General features: G+C 44.8%; 1 protein-coding gene across 1 annotated transcript in view; it reads left to right on the top strand.

Moving 5' to 3' along the window:
• Nucleotides 1-15,800: 15,800 nt before the first annotated feature.
• Nucleotides 15,801-20,094, top strand: part of RBBP8NL (RBBP8 N-terminal like) — a 46,132-nt gene continuing 41,838 nt past the window's right edge. The window contains exon 1 of the mRNA XM_050918870.1: nt 15,801-15,872. Within this exon, the coding sequence (XP_050774827.1) occupies nt 15,821-15,872 (52 nt within the window). The 5' untranslated portion in view covers nt 15,801-15,820. The remainder of the gene's footprint in view (nt 15,873-20,094) is intronic.

Below are 20,094 nucleotides of genomic sequence, written 5' to 3'. Positions count from 1 at the left end.
GTATTTGTGTTGTTTCATGCAGTGTGCTTTATGCTGACTTTGCCATTGTTCCTTTGGAGTGGAATGGCTGTTCTTGCAAGAACAGAAGGGACAGTGTCAAGATTTGCTGGCATTATCTCTGCTGGCATAATCCATATTGTTCTTTGTAGCGTAGAACTGTCTCATAGTGAACTCGGACACAATGAGGCTCTCTGTATGTATGTTTTACTTCTCTGGAAAGCACCGTGTACATCTATTATGCTGTCTAAATAATAGTGTTTCTGGCCATGATGAACCAAGGAGATGGTGTATGGATATGGATATGGATTGGGGGGGGTCAGGCCACATCAGGATTTGGGTTTGGGCTCCGGTTCATTCTAGTGTATGGATCTAATCTGGAACAAAAGTCACTCTTTCTGGCAGTTTATAATGAAAATGAAACTTCAGCATGTATTGAAATAATTTCAGCATATCGCAATGTGCAAACTGTAAATTGAGTTACAGTGAATCTCCATTGATAGTTAAGTGGCTCTGTGAAATACATGACTTCACTATCTCCATGGTATATCTCCACCCTTTCCCCCTCCATTTAAAATGAAAATATCAATAGCCAATTGCTCATGAGTTACCCTATAACAGCAAGCATAGCCTAGGCATTATCCTGCTGTAAATAGGCTTGACCCAAAGCTCAGTGAAGTAAGTGGAAAGGCTCTGATTTCCACAGGCCTTGGATCAGAATACAAATACAGGTAAAACTTTAATGACGCCAAAAGGAATTTTGCTAGCAACATAAACAGTACAGTCAAACCCATGGGGAAAATTTATCAACAAAGCAGATTCCTCTTTTGAAATTTCCAAGGGAGTTTCTACAATGAGTGATAGATAAACCGGGGAGCCATACCGAGTAATTGCCCCTTTAATTACAGGCAGCTCTGGACAGGTAGCAGTTATGTTCATTTGGTGAAAAACAACTCTAGTGAGGTGCAAATATCCTAGACTTCACACCACATGCCCCTTCTGGGGCCCTCGCTGACTCCCTACAATACTGTCTTATTAGTGACCTCCACCCTGACCCAGAATAGAAAAGACTTCTCTGGAAAGCAGCCATATTCTTTCAACATGGAGCTCAGCTCCCTTTTGTGGTTACTTTCTTTCATTTTCTTCCCCAAAGTCGTTGGGTACAACTTGTCTCAACCTATGCCGAACCTGATAAGCATTTGGCAGGCTCACGAATAAATTGCTTTAATAAAAAAGAAAGCTATTTTGTAAGGAGATGCAGGTGGGGGTGGGAGGGAGCAAGACGCAAATGTGAAAATAATATACAGGCAAGGGATCATGTGATCAGTGTGGCAGTTGAGGTGTTAGGAACTCAAACAAGACATAAATTACCCCAGCCTGAGCAATCAGGCCAGACATCGGAGATGAAGGCGATTGCTAAAGCCTTTCACCTTGAGGTTTTATTTGCGTATTCGTTTCTTTAAAGACCACAAAGAATGGACACATTTCCTATCCGATAGCACAAAAGACTCATTAACAATACTTTGACAAATGCACAGAAGGCGTGAAAGATGGATCAGGCTTCATACAAGGACAGAAGAGAGGTGATACAAAAGCAGTTCCAAGGGCCAGACATTGGCACCAGTTCCGGTGTTTCTTGAGAGGAGGGGACAAATTCCAGTTCCCGACATGCATCCCCATCAGGGACCCCATTCAAGTACCTGCTTGTCACGGGCCTGTCCTGGCTGGGGACTCCTTCCCACCCTCTTCCCCACACAGCACGTGAGCTGGTCCTGCCAGGAGTTGAGTTCTCAGCAGACTCCCCTGTGCTGTGCCATATGGAAGGTGACTCCCTGTGCACCAGAATGCAACACCATTTGGTCCAGCTGTCGCTCCATCTGGATGGAAGGGGTGCCGGGCCAAATTTCAGTGGCTTTGTGATCCCATGCATACACCTGGTCACAACTCCACTCACTGAAATTTGGCCTGGCCTCCCTCCATCTGCACAGTGAGGTGGCCAGGTCAGATTCCAGTGGCTTTGTGACCAGGCAGCCAGAATGGTGCTCCGGACCTCTCCAGCAGCAGCCATACTGATTTAGTATGGGACCACTGCTTAAAAGTGATCAGATCGTGGCCCCCTGGCTCTGCAGCCTGGGGAACATTGAGCAAATGCAAAAATCTTGGGTGGAGGGGGAGCGTTGACCTCCCCTCAGAACCAAATTGGTGCCGCTGGGGCCCGACCATGACTCATGTCACTTGCTCATGTAGAGGGAGTTTTAGACCCCTCCCTTACTCTTCTGTGCTTGCTACCCATATCGCAGGTAGAAGCACTGTGGGGGGGAACAGTCTCCAGAAGGCTACTTCTCCTTCCCACGCATTAGTAGATAAGGAGAGGGCAGAGCCTTGGCTTCACCTCTCCCCACCAATATGCCAGCCGGCCGGCACAGAGGGAGGAGTAAGCTATACCAGGAAAAGGGCTGGCCCAGGATGAGGCTCCAAGGAGCAAGGGGTAAACAGGCACTAGACTGTGACTCAGAGTCATAATTCAGATCCTGATGGGCTCCTGGGGCAGCGCAGCTACAAACTGCCCCTTTGCTAAGGGCAGACTAAATTTCCAGTCTAATCCTGTGTCGTGTACAAGGGTTTCTTGGAGTATCTGAGCAAAGACAAACTGGTATAATATAGGCAGAAGACCCTAAGGGCCCAGCTGACAGCCCTGTGCAGTAGAACCATATGCATGGCTGTATGCGGCTATATAGACTTAGGCCAACTTTAATACAGAAGCTTAGAAATAATAATTTCATCTTCAAAATGAACTAACCCCGTGTGAGGGGGCTCAGTGAATACTGTAACAAACTGTCTAGTGTGTATGTACTTCTACCTTCTACTGGATGGAGTCTAAGCTGCTCAGCTGTTTGTCATAGGCAGAATCGTGTTGCTTCCTGATGAAGATTCTCCTGTAGCTGAAGTGATAAGGGCTTGGGCTTTTGAAGAAGGGAGGTTTTAGGCACAATTCTTCAGTGCCACTATGATATTCTGAATGGCCATTCTCAGCCATCCATTGCTTACCACATTATTCTACATATTCAGCAAATAGAGAGAGTGCGGAACAGAGGTTAAGAAAGTTGCCCAAGACCATAGAAGTAATCAGTGTTAAAGCCAGGACTAGAATTTAGAAATTCCTGCTTCCCAGTCTGGATTTGAGACACGAAGGGGACAAAAGAATCCAGGTTCCAGTTCCAGAAAGAAGCCTGTTTAACTACATCAAAAGCCTAAGCTGACATTTGGTCTTTGTAAATGTTAAATTAAGTTCTGCTTCTATTACTGCCAATTAGGCAGTAAGGAATTAAACATAAATCATCAGTCAGTGCAGTTCAAACATTGCAAAACCAAATGCTTCTCAAGGATTGCGTCATACAGACACAGCAGAGTCACAGTTAGGCTCTAGGGACAAATCTGATCTCATTGGAATTTTAATAAATTTAGTCCTTAGTCTAGAAAATTGTTTTCAATACTGCCAACCTCACATGTTCAAAAATAATGGGTGACTCACACCCCTGAAAATCATGCGAGTGGCCTAAAATTCATGAAGGTGGTAGCTCTTTTGTGAGGTGGGGAGAGGAAGAGAGAGCTAGTTGTTGTTTAAATTGGGTTTTTATTCTCCTCCTCTTTTTTTTTTTTTTAAGCCTTTAGGAAACACTTTTGACACAAAGGCAACAAATTTACATTTTCTTTAAATGGAAGCTGGTATTCTCACCAAATCACATGCCTGCAGGAGCTGGGGTTTTGGAGATTTTTCTCAGATACTGCAAGATTTGCAATCAAATGGCGAGAGTTGGCAATTTTCTAAAATCAGTTTAGCATTCATTTTTTCTGTTCCACTCTGACTAGGCAAAATGGCCCCAATTCTGGTCTCTGCTGGGATCTCCATAAACTACCTAAAACAAAGACTTATTTTCTTGTAATATTGCAACAACTGGGATGGTGGGTAAAACATATAAGGTTTGTATGCATAATGTTTTTGAAATCTAGATATCACATAGGGAGATGCTTTAAAGTAAGGAAGTCTGGGGCTTAGCACTTTGTTCAGGTCAAGCAGAAGTAATGCTGAGTAAGGAGTAGCTCTCACCTCTCATCTACAGTAGATGCTAGAGAGGATGAAAATGGAGAGAAAATTGATCTTTCACAGTGTCAGCAGGTTATTTTTACATTTCAACTCCACTTGGGTGCCCTTTGGAGATTGAAGGGCCTCCCGCATTCGTTGGTGGTAGTTTGGAAAACACCAGTGTTCCAAGGGTCAATACATTGTACAGGTCCCTGGCACAGCACAGAATTAATTATGATGCTACCTAATTAGTGAGACAACAAGTAGGAAAGTCTAGCAAATTAAGACAATATTGTTGATTTTCTTCCCAGGAACTCACCCAACAGTGCAGGGGGATAGGACTTTACACACAAGAGAGGCCACAAGGAGGGACTAGCTGGCTCAAAAACTTTGGTAGGGCTGCACAGAGGATTTTGCATTCAGAGATTTGTGGTGGGTTATTTACATTGCTGCACTTAGGGTGTATTTTTAAGTTATATCCAGGACAGAGCTGGCTGAAAAATGTTCAATGGAACAAGCTTTCCATTGGAAAATGCGGTTTTATCAAAACAGAAACGTTTCATGGGAACGTGCTGATTTTGATTAAATGTTTACAGGATAAATTTTGAAATGAAACTTTTATACTTTCTTGGTTCATTTCAACCTTATTGTTTAGATTCATTTTGACTTTTATATTATATTAAATAGTAACATAATAGTATATGAATATACATAATATTACATTTAAAATTTTATACTGGTTTGCCATTATCAAAATGCTTATTCCTGGATGAATTGGGTTTGGGGTTTGATTTGAGTTTGAATTTCCATTCCATTAGAAATTTCAACATTTTCTTCTTATCGGGAACGAAAACAAACTTTGAGACGTTGGAATTTCCCAGGGAACAGAAATTCAGTTTTCCAAACAGCCCCAGTCAAAGACATTTGCACTGTTTGACTCTGCACCCTGTTTAGCCTTTGTAAAATCAATATAGTTCAGCTCTTAACAGTTACTACCTGGGGGATGTTTCAGTGACCTACATAAGATGGCTTTAGTGGTCTCACTCTACCTGCTGAGCCATAAAAGTCATCACCGCAGTTAGCACAGACCTGCACCTTTGTTGGCACTCACAGCAGTTACTAGAGTCTGAATAAACCAGAGGAATTTCAGCTGTGCTCTGACCTGTCTCAATTGTCCCTATTGAGTGGTGTGGGTGAATCTTGCACTGCACAATCTCTTTCCTGGAAAAATGCTTCAGGCACCTGTGTACTGTTGAACATGTAAGTGGGAATTCAGGCCCTCAGCCTCCAAAGTTCTCATTTGGGCATCTTAAACCAGAACCAACTATGCATGTAAACTTCAAAAATGGAAACCAAAAAAGACCGCAGAAGCAGCATCTTCTTGGGAAATGGCAACCTTACAAAAACACTTAATATTTCTCATCACAGTTCATTACTATTTTTCCAATTCAGAATAGGTTTTCTTACTTATTAAGGCTGGGGTGTTATTGATATATTAATTACAGTGAAGAAACTGGCTTCAGCTACACATTTATTAGTAAAATGTTGAAAAACTGCTAAAATGTGCAGATTTCGCTTTCTTTTCCCAATGCTCTCAAGAATGGAACCCTTTTCAGTGGACAGCTGTAGCAAATATAGGAGCTGAGCAAAACATTTTTACTATGAAAGTTTCTTCCATCAACTTTTGCATCTTTTGGAATCTGCAGAAACCTCTGTGAAATTGAAGCCATTTTTATGGTGCAATGACATTTTATGGGAAATATTTTTCATTCTCTGGGTGTCGGGGAAAACTCCAAAAGCAACTTTCACTCAGAAGGAAAAAACTGAGGCAGAAGAAGGAAAGATAGTTTATGGGGACTTGGAAGCCACGAGTTCAATTCTTGGTTCAGGCACAGACTTTCTGTGTGAGCATTGGCAAGTCACTTAATCTATCCTGTTTCTCATTGTAACATGTGCCTGGTCCATAGGCGCTGACTGCGTGGGTGCTCTGGGGCTGGAGCACTCACAGAGAAAAATTGGTGGGTGCTCTGCACCCACCAGCAGCTCGCCTCCACCTCCTCCCCGAGCACCCCATGGCTCCGCTTCCCCCTCTAGCTCCCAGCGCTTCCTGCCATGAAAGCAGCTGTTTCGCTGCGACAAGGGCTGGGAGGGAGGGGGGAGGAGGAGGAACGCGGCACGCTCGGAGAAGAAGAGGGGCCAGGGCAGGGGCTTGGGGAAGGAGTCCAATAGGGGCAGGGAGGGTGAGGAGTTGGGGTGGGGACCTTGGGGAAGACGTTGGAATGGGGGCTGGGCAGAGGTGGAGTCAGGGCAGGGCCGGGGGTGAGGAGGGGACTGAGCACCCACCAGCGCCAGGAAAAGCTGGTGCCTATGGCCTGGTCTACACTACGGGGGTAAATCAACCTAAGTGACACAACTCCAGCTCCATGAATGACGCAGCTTAGGTCGACTTACTGCGGTATCTACACTGCACTGGGTCAATGGGAGAAACTCTCCCATCGACTTACCTTACACTTCTCGTTCCAGTGGAGTACCAGAGTTGACGGAAGAGCGATCTGCAGTCGATTTTAGCGGGTCTTTACTAGACTGGCTAAATTGACCCGCAGTTCATTGATTGCCACAGCATCGATCCCCGGTAAGTGTAGACATACCCATAGGGATAATACTTTCCTGCTTCACAGAGGTGTGCAGGTAGAATCTATTAATTGCTGGATGCTCCGATACTAATGTGATGAGGGCCAGAATAGTACATAGAGGCAGATCTGCTCAGCTAATCACATGGTCTAGAGAACTTTACAGAAGTCTGGAAACCTAGAGGCCTTGAGCTCTTTTCCTACCTATATTACCGTGTTAATGTTTGGCACTATAGAAATGTTATTTAGGAGGCAAATATAATTAACCCCCACGTCAGCAAATGAGGATTCTCCTCTCTTGTGTTTCACTGGGTGGCTATGTTGTTACTCAGTGTCCTGCTAGGGAGCTGCAGGACTGGAGTTCCTGAGAAACTGGTCCAAACTAGTTTTCTCTCCCCGTCTCAACTTGCTCATGCAATGGATTTAATCTCTTTTAATAAAGCATTTGTTGTTATTCCAACATGCCTCTGTCTTCCAAAGACCTTTCAACCAGCTTTGTACCCTGCAAAATCCAGTTTGCTCTTTCTAGGGGCTCAGGTTCCTCAGTGGAAATCTTTCTGATGCACTGACAGCAATCATTCGTAGATTGAAGGAAGTCTGGTATGAGAGTATAGCAGTGAGATACGGTTAAACACCCCCTGGTACCTCCTGGGAAGCATCAAAAACGTCAGGATAACTTTGCTGTTAAAGCATATATTTATTTTTTCCCTCTCTTCTCTTTTTACTATGCACATTTGTATGAAATCTGGATCTCTGTCTTTGTCATCACTTCCTCCCATTTATTACTCTCCTCAAATTATAATCATATTCTGTTAATTTTCAGAGCAACGTATTTGTCCAAATTTTCAGAACAGCTCAGCATTAATGAGCAAGCTGTTTTAAAAATCTGGCTCACACTGGTAGAAACAGGTGAACTCTTTAAAGCGACACTGTCAAGAAAACTTAGCATTTGATTTTGTAAAAACAAGCTCTGACAAAGCCTAACTGAACAGACATTTTTTCATTGCTATTTTACATTGCAATGGGGAAAAAATGGACCCAATTTTCACACCCGTGTTTGTATATACAAACTCCAGTATCTGTGTGCAAGTCCTGATTTGAAAGAAAAACACCCTGCTGCAATGTTTGGCTGCATCCTGCTTATGCCTGAGAAGCAGAAAATAAAACAGAGGCATGGTGAAACTGTTTCCATTTTCCAAACTCAGAGAAACACATATTAAAGTGAAAAGTAATGTACATCTTAGTAACTTAGAGCACTGTTTCTCAAACTGGGGTCACGGCTTGTTTAGGGAAAGCCCCTGGTGGGCCAGGACAGTTTGTTTACCTGCCCCATCCGCAGGACTGGACGATCACGGCTCCCACTGGCTGCAGTTCGCCTCTGCAGGCCAATGGGAGCTGCTGGAAGCAGCAGCCAGTATGTCCCTCAGCCTGCGCCGCTTCCAGCAGCCTCCACGGAGCAGCAAACCGTGGCCAGTGGGAGCTGCGATCAGCCGGACCTGCGGATGGGGCATGTAAACAAACCGACCCAGCCTGCTAGGGGCTTTCCCTACACAAGCAGCGACCCCAGTTTGAGAAACATTGACTTAGAGAGTTGAACAAATTAGCAGCGAGCCAGATAGCTACTTATTAGAAATGGTGGGTGGGGAAGGGCTGAGGGAAGGGGAATGTTTGAAATAATTTTCAGTTTGTCCTCCATTTTTAATTGAATTTCAAATATCAATGAACAAATTATTGAAATTTCAAATTTAAAAAAAATGTGATCAGCTCTATCTATCTGTCTTACTATCTATCTAAGTGCATCAGATCAGTGCACCAGGGAGTCATTGTTATTGTTATTTACTCTTATTCATTTACTTATTAGTATTACTCTAGTGGCCGGAGTTTCCAAGCCAGGTCCCACAATGCTAGATGCTATAGAAGAATTTAGCAAAAAGAGCAGTTCCTGTTCTAGAGAGCTTAGGGCTGGTCTACACTGGGGGGGGGAATCGATCTAAGATACGCAACTTCAGCTACGTGAATAGCGTAGCCGAAGTTGAAGTATCTTAGATCGATTTACCTCTCATCCTCACGGCACGGGATGGACGTCCACGGCTCCCCATCGACTCCGCTACCGCCGTTCGCGCTGGTGGACTTCCAGGGTCGAAGGGAGCACTTTTGGGGATCGATATATCACGTCTAGATGAGACGCGATATATTGATCCCTGATAAATCGATCGCTACCTGCCGATACGGTGGGTAGTCTAGACATACCCTTAGAGTTGACCTGAGTTCTAGTCCCAGCCCTTCCAATGAACTATGTTACCTTGAGCAATCAGGTGGAACAGATTGTTGAGTATAAGAGGTTCACGCATTCCTGTAGGAGACCATTTAAAATGAAGTAGGCAATTAAGGTTGAGCAGGCAGTAGGTTGTGTTACAAATTGTTGTAATTAGCCATCAGACCAGTGCCTCTGTTAAGTCCATGGTTTTTAGTGTCCAGAAGAACTATGAATTTTAGTTCCCAGGCTTGAATTTTGGTGGCATTGTGCAGGTTTCCTTTGACGATGAGGACTGAGAGGTCAGATATGGGTGACCCCTTTGAAGTGTTCGCCCAGGGGCTCTAGAGTGTTTTTGTCTTTCATCATTTTTCTGAGTGAGCTCATTCAAGAGCGCAGTGATTGTCTGGTTTCACTCAGATAGTTGTTGCGGCAACACACAGCATATGTGAATCCCTTATTCTTAATAATCTGTCCCACCCTGTATTTAGCTGTATTTAGACAGACACTCTGGTTACCTTCTCCAGACCTGAGCAAGTCCTTGCTCTGTGGAGCTCAAAGCTTGTCCCTTCCACCAACAGAAGTTGGTCCAATAAAAGCTATTACCTTGTCTCTCTGAAATAGTGTTAGTTGTAATGTTCTGCGGTGTCTGTGTATTAGGATAGTCATTGCTAAGGAAACCTCTGTTTTAAAAGTATATGTTTTCATCTGACAATACGAAACAAATACTCGTCTTTTTCATATTTATTTATGTGGTGCTGTTAGCTCAAGGAAATGACACCCCCTGCCATGAATCTAAATATTAAACAGTTTGCTCACTGGGGAGAGCATTTTTCCCTCTCTACCATTACATAGTTTGCTGTGATTTCCTAAATATGGCCCCGCTCCTCCACACACTTTATTATCTGAGTAGTCCCATTGAAATCAATGAGATTGCTCATGGAAGTAAAGTTAAGCATGTGAGTCAGTGTTCACAGGATCAAGGCCTATAAGGAGACAAGCAACTTACCTTATTTCACACCATCAATATTTTTGGAATGGCTCCCTCCACCCCAGATAAATCGCTGCCTGTTTTCATGTGAGTATCTTCCAGTAACAGAAAACCAGTGAAATAGAAATACAGGATATGTACAAAAGTACACAGAATTGTTTCTAAATCAGGATTTTTAACTCAAGTTTTGGAGGGTGTCCATAAAGGTCTTTAAAAGGTTAAAGAAACTCATTCCTGCCTGCACCCTGTTTGACCTGGTGCCAGTCCCGCAGACTCAGGCATGCACTTTAAAATGAATATACAAATGGCATACTACCAGGAAGCACTGTACAAATACAGGATGTCAGGCTTGTACGTGGGAGACATTAGTACCACAGCTCTTTTTTTTGCTACTGTTGATATGTAAGAGTGATAAAACCTGGGAACAGGCTGACGGTACCATTGGCGTATTGTTCCTTTAAATATTGGTGCCTCGCTTGTAGCTTAGAAATCACCTCTGTTAGCTAGATGCAGCAGACTACAATAAATGTGATGTTATGTAGAAGTTTATAGTGATGGTGAACAGTTGGTTTGTTTTGGCCTTTGCTTGCCACATTCTTACAGGGCCTTTCCACCTTCACAATGCAGGAAAAGGGTCCCAAAAGCCCCTCCACGTTGGCACTTCATGTGATCAGATGACATCCCGTAATGGTCCCAGTGATTCTGGGGCATGAAATCTCCTCAGACATCCGTTCAAAGGGATCCCAAATAACAGAATCGATCCGGAGTGAAACGGAACACAAATGCCAAGCAGGAGGATACATCCTCTGACATACACATGCTGAAGATTCTTTGTTAATCTTGTTTGGAACCTGAGCTAAACCGTCGAGGCTCTGCCTTTGCCCAGTATAGATCCCATTCCTGGGCAGAGAGGAGAGAATTCTCAGGATCATTCTTGAAGGGCAGAGTCGCAGTCCACTGTTTGCACTCTGGTTTGTTTTTTAAAGTTGGCTAGCGACCTCTGGTGGATAGTACTTGTAATGTACAGTGATCTTACCAGCCACTGAAAACAGAGCTCTTGGGCTGTGATAATCTGAATGAGGGAGATTTTAATCACTTCTTTGTGAAATCCTTCTGTTTTAGTCTATACAGATTCTCATACCACCCTCATCCCAGTAGCATCTGAGCACCACTGAGATGTGCATTAACTGCCATGTGTGGTTTGCTCTTTCCTCTCTGCCGCTCCCCAGGGGGAGACTTGTCTGTGTAGTGTGCAGTGTTTTGTTTTGGTAGGGTTTATGGAGGATTACAAAATCCTTCATCCCAAGAGGAAGAGGCTATGAAAAGGATCTAAAACTTATTTATAATACTGTCAGTAGCTCTTTTCATGCTGAAGGAACCTCAGTTATATACATCTAGCCCCTTTGAAATATAGCCACCTCCAGAATGGAGAGAAACTGACACACAACACACTAAACAGTGGAGGGAGGGAAATTTTAGCCAACAAGACACTTGTTTTTACAAAAAGTGCTGCAGAGTCTTTAATGTCTAAGCAGACCAGGACAAGACCCTGTGTTGCGATCTGATCTGAAAGTCCTGATGGTAGAGAGGAGCGTAGGTGGGTTTGTTGTACTTCCCCCTCTGGGCTACGCTGGTTCAAAGAGCTCACCAGCACATCCCCCTCCTCCCCCACCTCCCGCAAGCAAACTGGATGGTATTCATTCTCCCTGCCTCGGAAGGATGGCTGAGCCAGCCCCGTTAGACTTTTAATCTGTGGTCCCAGAAAGACATTGGGCATTATTCTGATCTGAAGATGATGTCGATTAGGAGAGTAACTATTGGATTTGATGGTGCTACAGCAGTGTAACTGAGATCAGAATCAGGCCCTGTAATAAGTATTTCGTACCTGAAGATTAGACCATGAAGTCATGGAAGGTCTGTAGAATATATGTCGCTATGCTGCCATAGGAGAGGGAACACAATTTGGAGAGGGGAGTAGTGCTTCCCTTCAAACTTGGGCATCTAAAGGATTCCCTTCAGATTCCTGGGGTGCTGTGGAGTGGGTTTTGAGGAGGGATTTGAAAGAGAAGAGATGGGGCTTGACCCATGGGACGTGTGAGGCTGCTGTTCCAACAGCTTTGATTTTAAAATATCAGTTATGTTCAGGCCTTTCGACCAGTATAGGAGCCAATGTCTTTGGCTTGATTTTAAACAGATTTGGTTGAATTTAAACAGATTTAGGTGCAGCAGTTCCTTTCCATTGATGGTCCCAGTTTCCATGATGAGGTGCAGCATAGCCTAGGAAATTTGAAATGTAGGATTTTTTTTTTTTTAATTCCCACCGACATGATGGATTCTCAGGCCCCCTTCATGGCCATTAGGTTTATGACGTCAGTAAAACTCCTGAAGCCCATGCTGACATGGTCTTTGATGATTGATGACCTGTAGAAATGTTTCTTAAACCTCCTTCAAGATACCTATTAACAAAAAAAAAAAACAAGCAAACTAACAAGAAATGCTACAGGAAGGCTGCTAGTCTGACTTAAAACCATGAAACTAAGACATTCAGAATTCTATTCCTGCATGCTTAATTCTACATTGACCCTAATGAAGCAGCACAACTCCATATTTGTCGTGTATTATTATTTGTGTTGTGGTAGTGGCGAGGGACCACAGTCATGGACCAGAACCCCATTGGCTAGGCATTGTACAAACACAGAACGAAAAGATGGTCCGCCCCGATCCAAAGAGCTGACAATCTAAGTGTAAGACAAGAGACAACAGGTAGATACAGACAGATAGACAGGGGAGCACAAGGAACCAATGCGATAATATTGCCTAACACTTAAACAGAACCCAGAGGGATAAGATGGGCTGGAAAACTTAGTTCTGCTGCCAGTAATGACACTGTAAATCCAAAGTGATTCTACTGGAAACAATTACACTAGTTATCAGAGTGGTAGCCATGTTAGTCTGTATCAGCAAAAACAATCCGGAATCCTTGTGGCACCTTAGAGACTAACAAATTTATTAGGACATAAGCTTTCGTGGGCTAAAACCCACTTCATCAGATGCATGGAATGGAAAATATAGTAGGAAGATAACTATGCATGATTATTCTCCAGTGCATTGTCTTTTGTTTCTCAGACCTCCCCGTCCCACACTCCCTTACAGCAACATTCTCTGTATGTCTAATAGCAGTTTGAAAGTCACATCAGCTGCTCTGTAGCTTTCCACTGTGGAGGAAAGAAGGTAGATCTTGCATCCTATCCACTCATAGATTAGAGGCACACAGTGAGTGCTATTACAATCTCTTTGTATTTACCTTACTAGTGGTAGTGCAGTATTTCCAATACTTGGAATGGGAAATACTACAGATACCACAGTGACTTTCACTTCTGTAGGCAGTAGATGTCGAGATTTTAATAATGCCCACTATGACTTCCACCATGCTGCCAGCCATCACCGACTAAAGGTCGAGTTTCTTACGGTTATCTTGCAGATCTGTGCTCCTACAGGTTACTCCACAGCAGTACTCACAAGAATACTGCGCTGGTCCAAGGAAAGATCTTTCTTCAGTGAAGTAGCCATTATTTACATTATTGGATTAATCGGCCTGGCGTATTTCACTGTATCAGTCAATCGACCCCTAATTGACATATCCCTCAGCAAAATAAACTATCTGTAGGGAATAAGTAATGATTAAAGGAGCCAAAGGATGCTTTGTAGCTATTTGCTCTTTCAGAATGCTCCGGCAGAGCCCTGGGTCAATAGTAATGATCCCTGAGTCACCTTGTTATACATCCCTCTTGCACAAAGAGCAAACAAAGCGTTCCCTCCACGCGGTGCAACAAACAGTCCCAGCAGGTCCCCCAAGGACCACAGCTGATCGGATGGCTTGTTTCCCCAGCCTGCTACTTACACAATACAGGTGTGCAACCACATGCTTTGGAACAGCAGCGCCTCAGCACCCAGTACAACCTGACATTCCACCAGTGAAGTGCAAAGTCGAGGTATCGCATAAGAAATCAGCGGAGGCTGCCTGCATGATTGATAAAGTGCCGCTAGGAACACTGCCATGGATGGTTAGCTCTAAATTGGACACTCTGGATAAGCCAGATCCTCAGCTGGTGGTAAAATCAGTGTAGCAACGTCAATGGACCTATGTCAGTTAATACCAGCTGAGGATCCTGCCTATGAGCTGGAGGCTGAGGTCCTCTGTGTATCTACAGAACAGGTGTGATATGCGCAACAGCAGTGTAACCTTCCTCACCCTGCTCCATCAAAATACTTCTACCTTATTTGGAGGAACCTTTTTTGGGGGCAAGAGGGGAGTTTAATCTCCACGTCCACTTAGTGCTGGGCTTCTCTGCAAAGCTTGCCAGTATGTACCAGTTGTGGTGATGGCTTTTGTGGGTGTTTGGTTTACTTAGACAAATGCTTTCATGTGCTTTTAGCTTCATGGGTGCAGCTATGTAACTGAAAGGTGATCTTGTCATGCTGTTTTCTTTGCCATGTACTTTTAGATGCAGAGGAGTCTCCCAGTCTTCTGCAGGGGCAGTTCCCATGTTGTGTTTCAGTTCAGATGCAGAATGTTATAGGGCGAGTCCCTGTTTGCTCTCCCTGTTGTTCTCTCACTGTGTCTCGCAGAGACTTTATAGTCATCCTTTCTTTCTTGGCTGTTCTCCATAATCTGAAGTCAAAGTCCTTTAGACTGTAAATACATGTTTTGCACTTTTGCACTGCCCTAATGAGCAACGTTCCAAAAGCAAATCAGTCCTCCTGCAACGGAGAAATCTACTGTCAAGTAAACAGGAAATGGATTTTGGTTTCGTGCTTGTAAGCATGAGCTATTTGTTGTTTGTGTAGTGAGCTACTTGTTTTCCATACAGAGAAGAAGACAAGATGTCTGCCTCAAAAGTCTGGTCTATGCCATGTTTTTTTACAAAGCAGTCCACCCTTGCGCAACCTACGGTACTGTGTCATTGGTGCTAGCAGTGGTAGAAGTTCTCATGCAGATAGGGCTCCCTGATGTTTTCATCTTCTCTGGGAAGGGATAGGTGGATAGGGTGGTAAAAAACATGGTCCCGTCTGCACTAGCATTCCCACTGCTGGAAGTGCATCAAAAGTGGTGCAACCACAAGCAATTAGGAGAACATGGTTTAGCAGATTGTGCACTGGCTAAGGAGTCAGGAGACCGCTGTTGTAATTCTAGCTCTACCAATGGCCTTGGGTGGGTACTTTGCTTCTCTGTGCCTCACTTTCCCCTGCACCTTTTGTCTATCTTTTCTATTTAGATCGTAAGCTCTCTGGTACAATAACTGTCTTTCTTAACACAATGGGTCCCCCTATCTCAGTTGGGGCTGCATGGCTCTATTGTAACATTAATAATTATTTCCCCCAAAAAATCCCTAATGTACACAGAGTGGTGTAGTCAGCAGCCTTTTAAGCAGCTAGTTCCAAATGAATGTGAGTAGAAGGATTAAACAGGATTCCATTGTGCTTTCTCTCTAAAACAGCTACCTGATGTGAAAAGAAGAAAGAAATCCCACCTTAACGGCAGATGCATTATTTCAATGGGCCAGTTTGTTAACATGACTGAGTTCAACCAACAGCACAAGTTGAACTATAATTATGGGGAAACAATCAAATCTCTATCTGAGTTCATAACAAACTGGTCTTACCACCTTTTTCTATTATAGCGGAACCTGTTTGGCAGCTTTGACTAAGCCGTGCCGCCTTTCTGCTGCTGGGTTAAAGAAACGTAAACCAGTAGAACAAGTTGGACCGAAAAGAAAAATTATGGTTTATTGTCTGTGCAAGTTCACCCACACTGCTCCCTTCTATCTCCCGTGTACCAAATGACTGGCGATGTACTCGACTTAATGCAAGCAACTGCCGGAGGAGTGGAGAGAGAGAGAGGAGCAGTAACACAGCGTGAGTAACATTGCGCATGGAGGGACCTTTATATATCCACAGCGTCCCGTGCAATACCACGGAGCAAGGGGGAAAGAGCTGACTAGTTTTCTGCCCGCAATGGAGGAAGAGTTGCAGAGGGAAAGCACTTAAGCGTTCACGGGTATAGACCTGTCACTCGGTGCCTTGTATCAGGTTCTGTTCAATCTTTAACTGAATGTTTGAAGTTGTTCAGAGATTCAGGGCTATAATCCAGAAGGGTTTTTTCCCTCCTTCCAGTTATGGTAGGAGATCTAGAGAAAGTTGGATTTCTACTGCATCAGCTGGATTCACTGCCTGCTGCAAAGTGAGAAGGAGCCAGTTTGGTGCAGCACATGAGCTAGCCAGGCCAGCAGAGATCTACACTGAGTCATAATTCCATTTCTCTGGCTTTTGGTCTTGGTTGTCCCATGTTGGTGCTTTTGCTAAATCGAGCTGCAGCTGGTCAAAAATTGGGAGTAAGGAGAGGGAGATTTTCACACACAAAACTGTGTTTGAAATTTTGATGAAAAATGTCATTGGAATTTCAAATTCAGAGCATGTCGGTCAAATCTAAATCAAGCCAAAATGAATGATCAGATTTGCCACTGGGTTAGGGTTCTGAACTGGCTGCTGCAACCTTCACTAACAGGCTTGTTCATGGATGCCAGTGTTTGAAAACTTGTGAAGGGATCTGTGGAGAAGCCCATGCAGAATGGCATCGGAACAGCTGGGACAGGATGGAAAAAATGTAAAAAAAGCCAAACTAAAGACGGTTGTTGTCTACTGGATTCTATGGTAAACAGCTACAGTGGGCACTGAGTCAGCATCCACTCCATCCACAGCTCCCCTGCTGTACTGCAGAGGTCTTTGAGGAGTGGGTGGACTTTAATAGCATGGATGCTGCAATCGCGAGGTGGCTCTCTGTAGGGCCGAGGTGGCAGCTTTCTTGGAATACTTTTGCTTTTGTGCATTGAAGGGTCCAAGGAAATAAAACTTGCTCTTTCACCTTTCTCCGTTTCCTTTCTGTATAGAGCTGACAGCTCACAACACTGCACAGCCAGGAATTGTTACGGAAGTGTTCTAACACAGGAGGCAGTGTGGGCTAGTGGATGGGACAATGGGTTGGGACTCACAAGGCCTAGCTCTGATTGAATTTGGGCAAGTCGCTTTCCATGCTGTGTGCCTTGGTTTCCCCATTTGCAAAATGGGGGCAGTGTTGTTTCTTTCCTTCGTAAGGAGCTTTGAGATCTAAGGATGAGGTGCTCTGTGGAAGAGCTAGATGTTATTAATGCAGCATTTCCATTGCTCCATTTGCACTGTTTGCAATGCAACAAGTTTCACAGAAAGTATTTAGCTGATTCAAGTATTGAGCCAAACCAAACCATGAACGCACTTGATAACAAATAACTTAAAGCTGGATCATTGGAGTTTTCTTACCTATCTTTCTTCCCCACCCTAAATCAGTCGTCTCTTTGTTCCTGGATAGAAAGGAATTTGCTCTCCTTTCCCCTGCAGAGAACTGGGAATCAGATTGAAGTGGTTTCTTTCCCATGCTCCCAATGCTGTGAGTTTCCCACACCCATGCCAGGGCCGCCCAGAAGGGGGGGCAAGAGGGGCAATTTGCCCCAGGCCCTGGGCCCCTGCCCCACGAGAGTTTTTTGGGGCCCCTGGAGCAGGGTCCTTCACTCGCTCCAGGGGCCCCAGAAAACTCTCGCAGGGCCTGGGCCCCCGGAGTTTCTTCTGCTCTGGGTTGTTATCAGCAATTCGGCGGCTGGGGGGAGTCCCTCTGCTCTGGAACCCGCTGCTGAAGTGCCCCAAAGACCCGCGGCAGCAGGGTCCTTCCGGCACTTCAGCGGCGGGTCCTGGGGCGGGTCTTCTGCGGGTCTTCAGCGGCATTTCGGCGGTGGGGGGTCCTTCCGCCCTGGGACCCGCCACCGAAGTCCTGGGTCTTTGGTGGCAATTCAGCAGCGGGGGTCCCCCGCTGCCGAAGACCCCAGGACTCCTGAATCCTCTGGGCAGCCCTGCCCATGGCACATTCCAGTGTGGTATCTCACTGCTGCCAGGTTAAACACCCTCAGTGTGTGCTGGACAGTACTCATGGGGGCAGTAAAAACACGGGGCAATTATATAGCACTTCAGAGCTTCTAATTGCTTGGCAAATGCTGGGACCCAAACCCTGGACTCCTGTGCAAGGGGCAGTCAGTGGGCTTTATGCAAGGTGCTTCTGTGGGGGTGCATGGATGGGATCTTTCCTTTTGTCATCCCCCACCCTCCCTGCAAGAACAAGGAAGCCACCAATTAAACTGCTGCTCTAGTAGTGGTGGTGTCCACTGTACACTCTCTCATGCATGGCAGTTTTTCCCAGGTGGGCTGGACTCTCCCATAGCCTTCTCCCCTCCAGTCTGTGTACTGGCAGGACTGAAGAAACCCTGCCAGTATTGTGGTGATGTGTGCCCTAGAAGTGCCTATAAATAAAATAACTGTAGGCCATTCCACACCTGCAGAGGAGGAGACAGGCTTTGGTACCCTAAAATTACTCTTCACAATCCATCCTGTGCAGCAGGGTAAGCATTATTATCCCCAATGCTCATCTGGGGAAACTGAGGCAGGCAGGTTAATTGATTTGCCCAAGGTTACCGAAGGAGCCAGTGTCAGAGCTGGGAGTAGAACTCAGGGGTTCCTGCTCCCAGTCCTGCGCTCAGGGTTACTCGCACCCCTCTGTGTCAGGTAATGTGTAATGAAGCTCTGGACATGGACAGGCACCATTCATAAAAGATACCTTTTAACATTAAAAGCATCTGTTATATTGAGCATTCACGGCAGGCAGGGAAGCCAAAGTGCATAACGATGTTCAGTCACAGCAAGCCCTGGCAGGGATCCCTCTCAGAATGATACCCCTTAATGGATGAGCTGCGCTCACTCACCATGGCAGCAGTAAATGGAAGCCTGCACAATGGGTGGGAAAATACCTTACTTATTCTGCCCTCCCTACGCCAGTGTAAATCATCAGCAGTAAATCCACTGACGTCAATGGAATTCCACTGGGGTAAAACAGGTGTAAGCGAAGGGAGAATCTGGCCTATTAGTTTTGAAAATCTTGGCATTACTGAGATGCCCTGTTAATGGGAGCCCTAGAAGGTATTAAATTTCATAGGCTGAGGACACCAAGGATTGAACCTTGGAAGACACCATAGAAATTGATGACTGCCCGTTATCTTCTGTGCAGTTGGCTAGAAGAGCACAAGCAGGGGACTCCTTCAGTGACTACCTGGCTCAATATTAGTGGCTCTTGCAAAGCTTTTCTTTCGCACTTTTCAGAAGTCACAAGTCCTTGCATAAGCTATCAGTTGCCATCCTCCCGAGGAAAGGAAATCAAAGAGCTGGCTGAGAAAGAATGAATGTGCTGGAGTTGGGGAAATCATGTTTTAAATGACTGTTGCAATAGTCAAACAATCTTTTTCATTTTCTTTCACATAGGGATGTCTTTTCATTATTGGTAGGATATTAGATTCCCACCGCTCAGAGTCTTCTGTATTGTATTATCCACTCTTAGGCTGGGTAGAGGTGTGGTGGATTTTTCTTCAGAACAGTTATTTCATGCCTGTGAAGAGAAATGACTGAATTTTCAGCATGGATCTTGTACAGAGGAGCCCAAACTGCCAGCTTCAGACCTGGATTCCAAAGCCCTGAAAGTCTGAGGATGTTTGGCTGTGGGGTTTGCACTGGGACACATCATTACAATGTCTCAAAAGCAAACTAGCCAGCAGAGATCATCTGTTTCCAGGCACCCATTCAAATCTCACTACACCAGGAGCACTGGAGGAATTGGACCTCAGAGAGGTACATGTACTACAGGGCTGGTTGGCTGTCGTGGGTAGAAGGACCTCTCACTCCTTCTATAGTGCCAGGCACACTTCCTTCTCCCAGTTTGAGTTGACACATTCATAGAATTGAGAGGTCATCTAGTCCAGTCCCCTGCACTCATGGCAGGACTAAGTATTACCTAGACTATCCTGACAGGTGTTTGTCTAACCTGCTCTTAAAAATCTCCAGTGATGGAGATTCCACAACCTCCCTAGGCAATTTATTCCAGTGCTTAACCACCCTGATAGGAAGTTTTTCTTAATGTCCAACCTAAGCTGCCCTTGCTGCAATTTAAGCCCATTGCTTCTTATCCTATCCTTAGAAGTTAAGGAGAACAATTTTTCCCCCTCCTCCTTGT

The sequence above is a fragment of the Gopherus flavomarginatus genome, chromosome 11 (assembly GCF_025201925.1).
Source record: "Gopherus flavomarginatus isolate rGopFla2 chromosome 11, rGopFla2.mat.asm, whole genome shotgun sequence".
Lineage (NCBI taxonomy): Eukaryota > Metazoa > Chordata > Testudines > Testudinidae > Gopherus > Gopherus flavomarginatus.
Note: the sequence above shows the minus strand (reverse complement) of the source record. Positions and strands in the feature narration are given on the sequence as shown.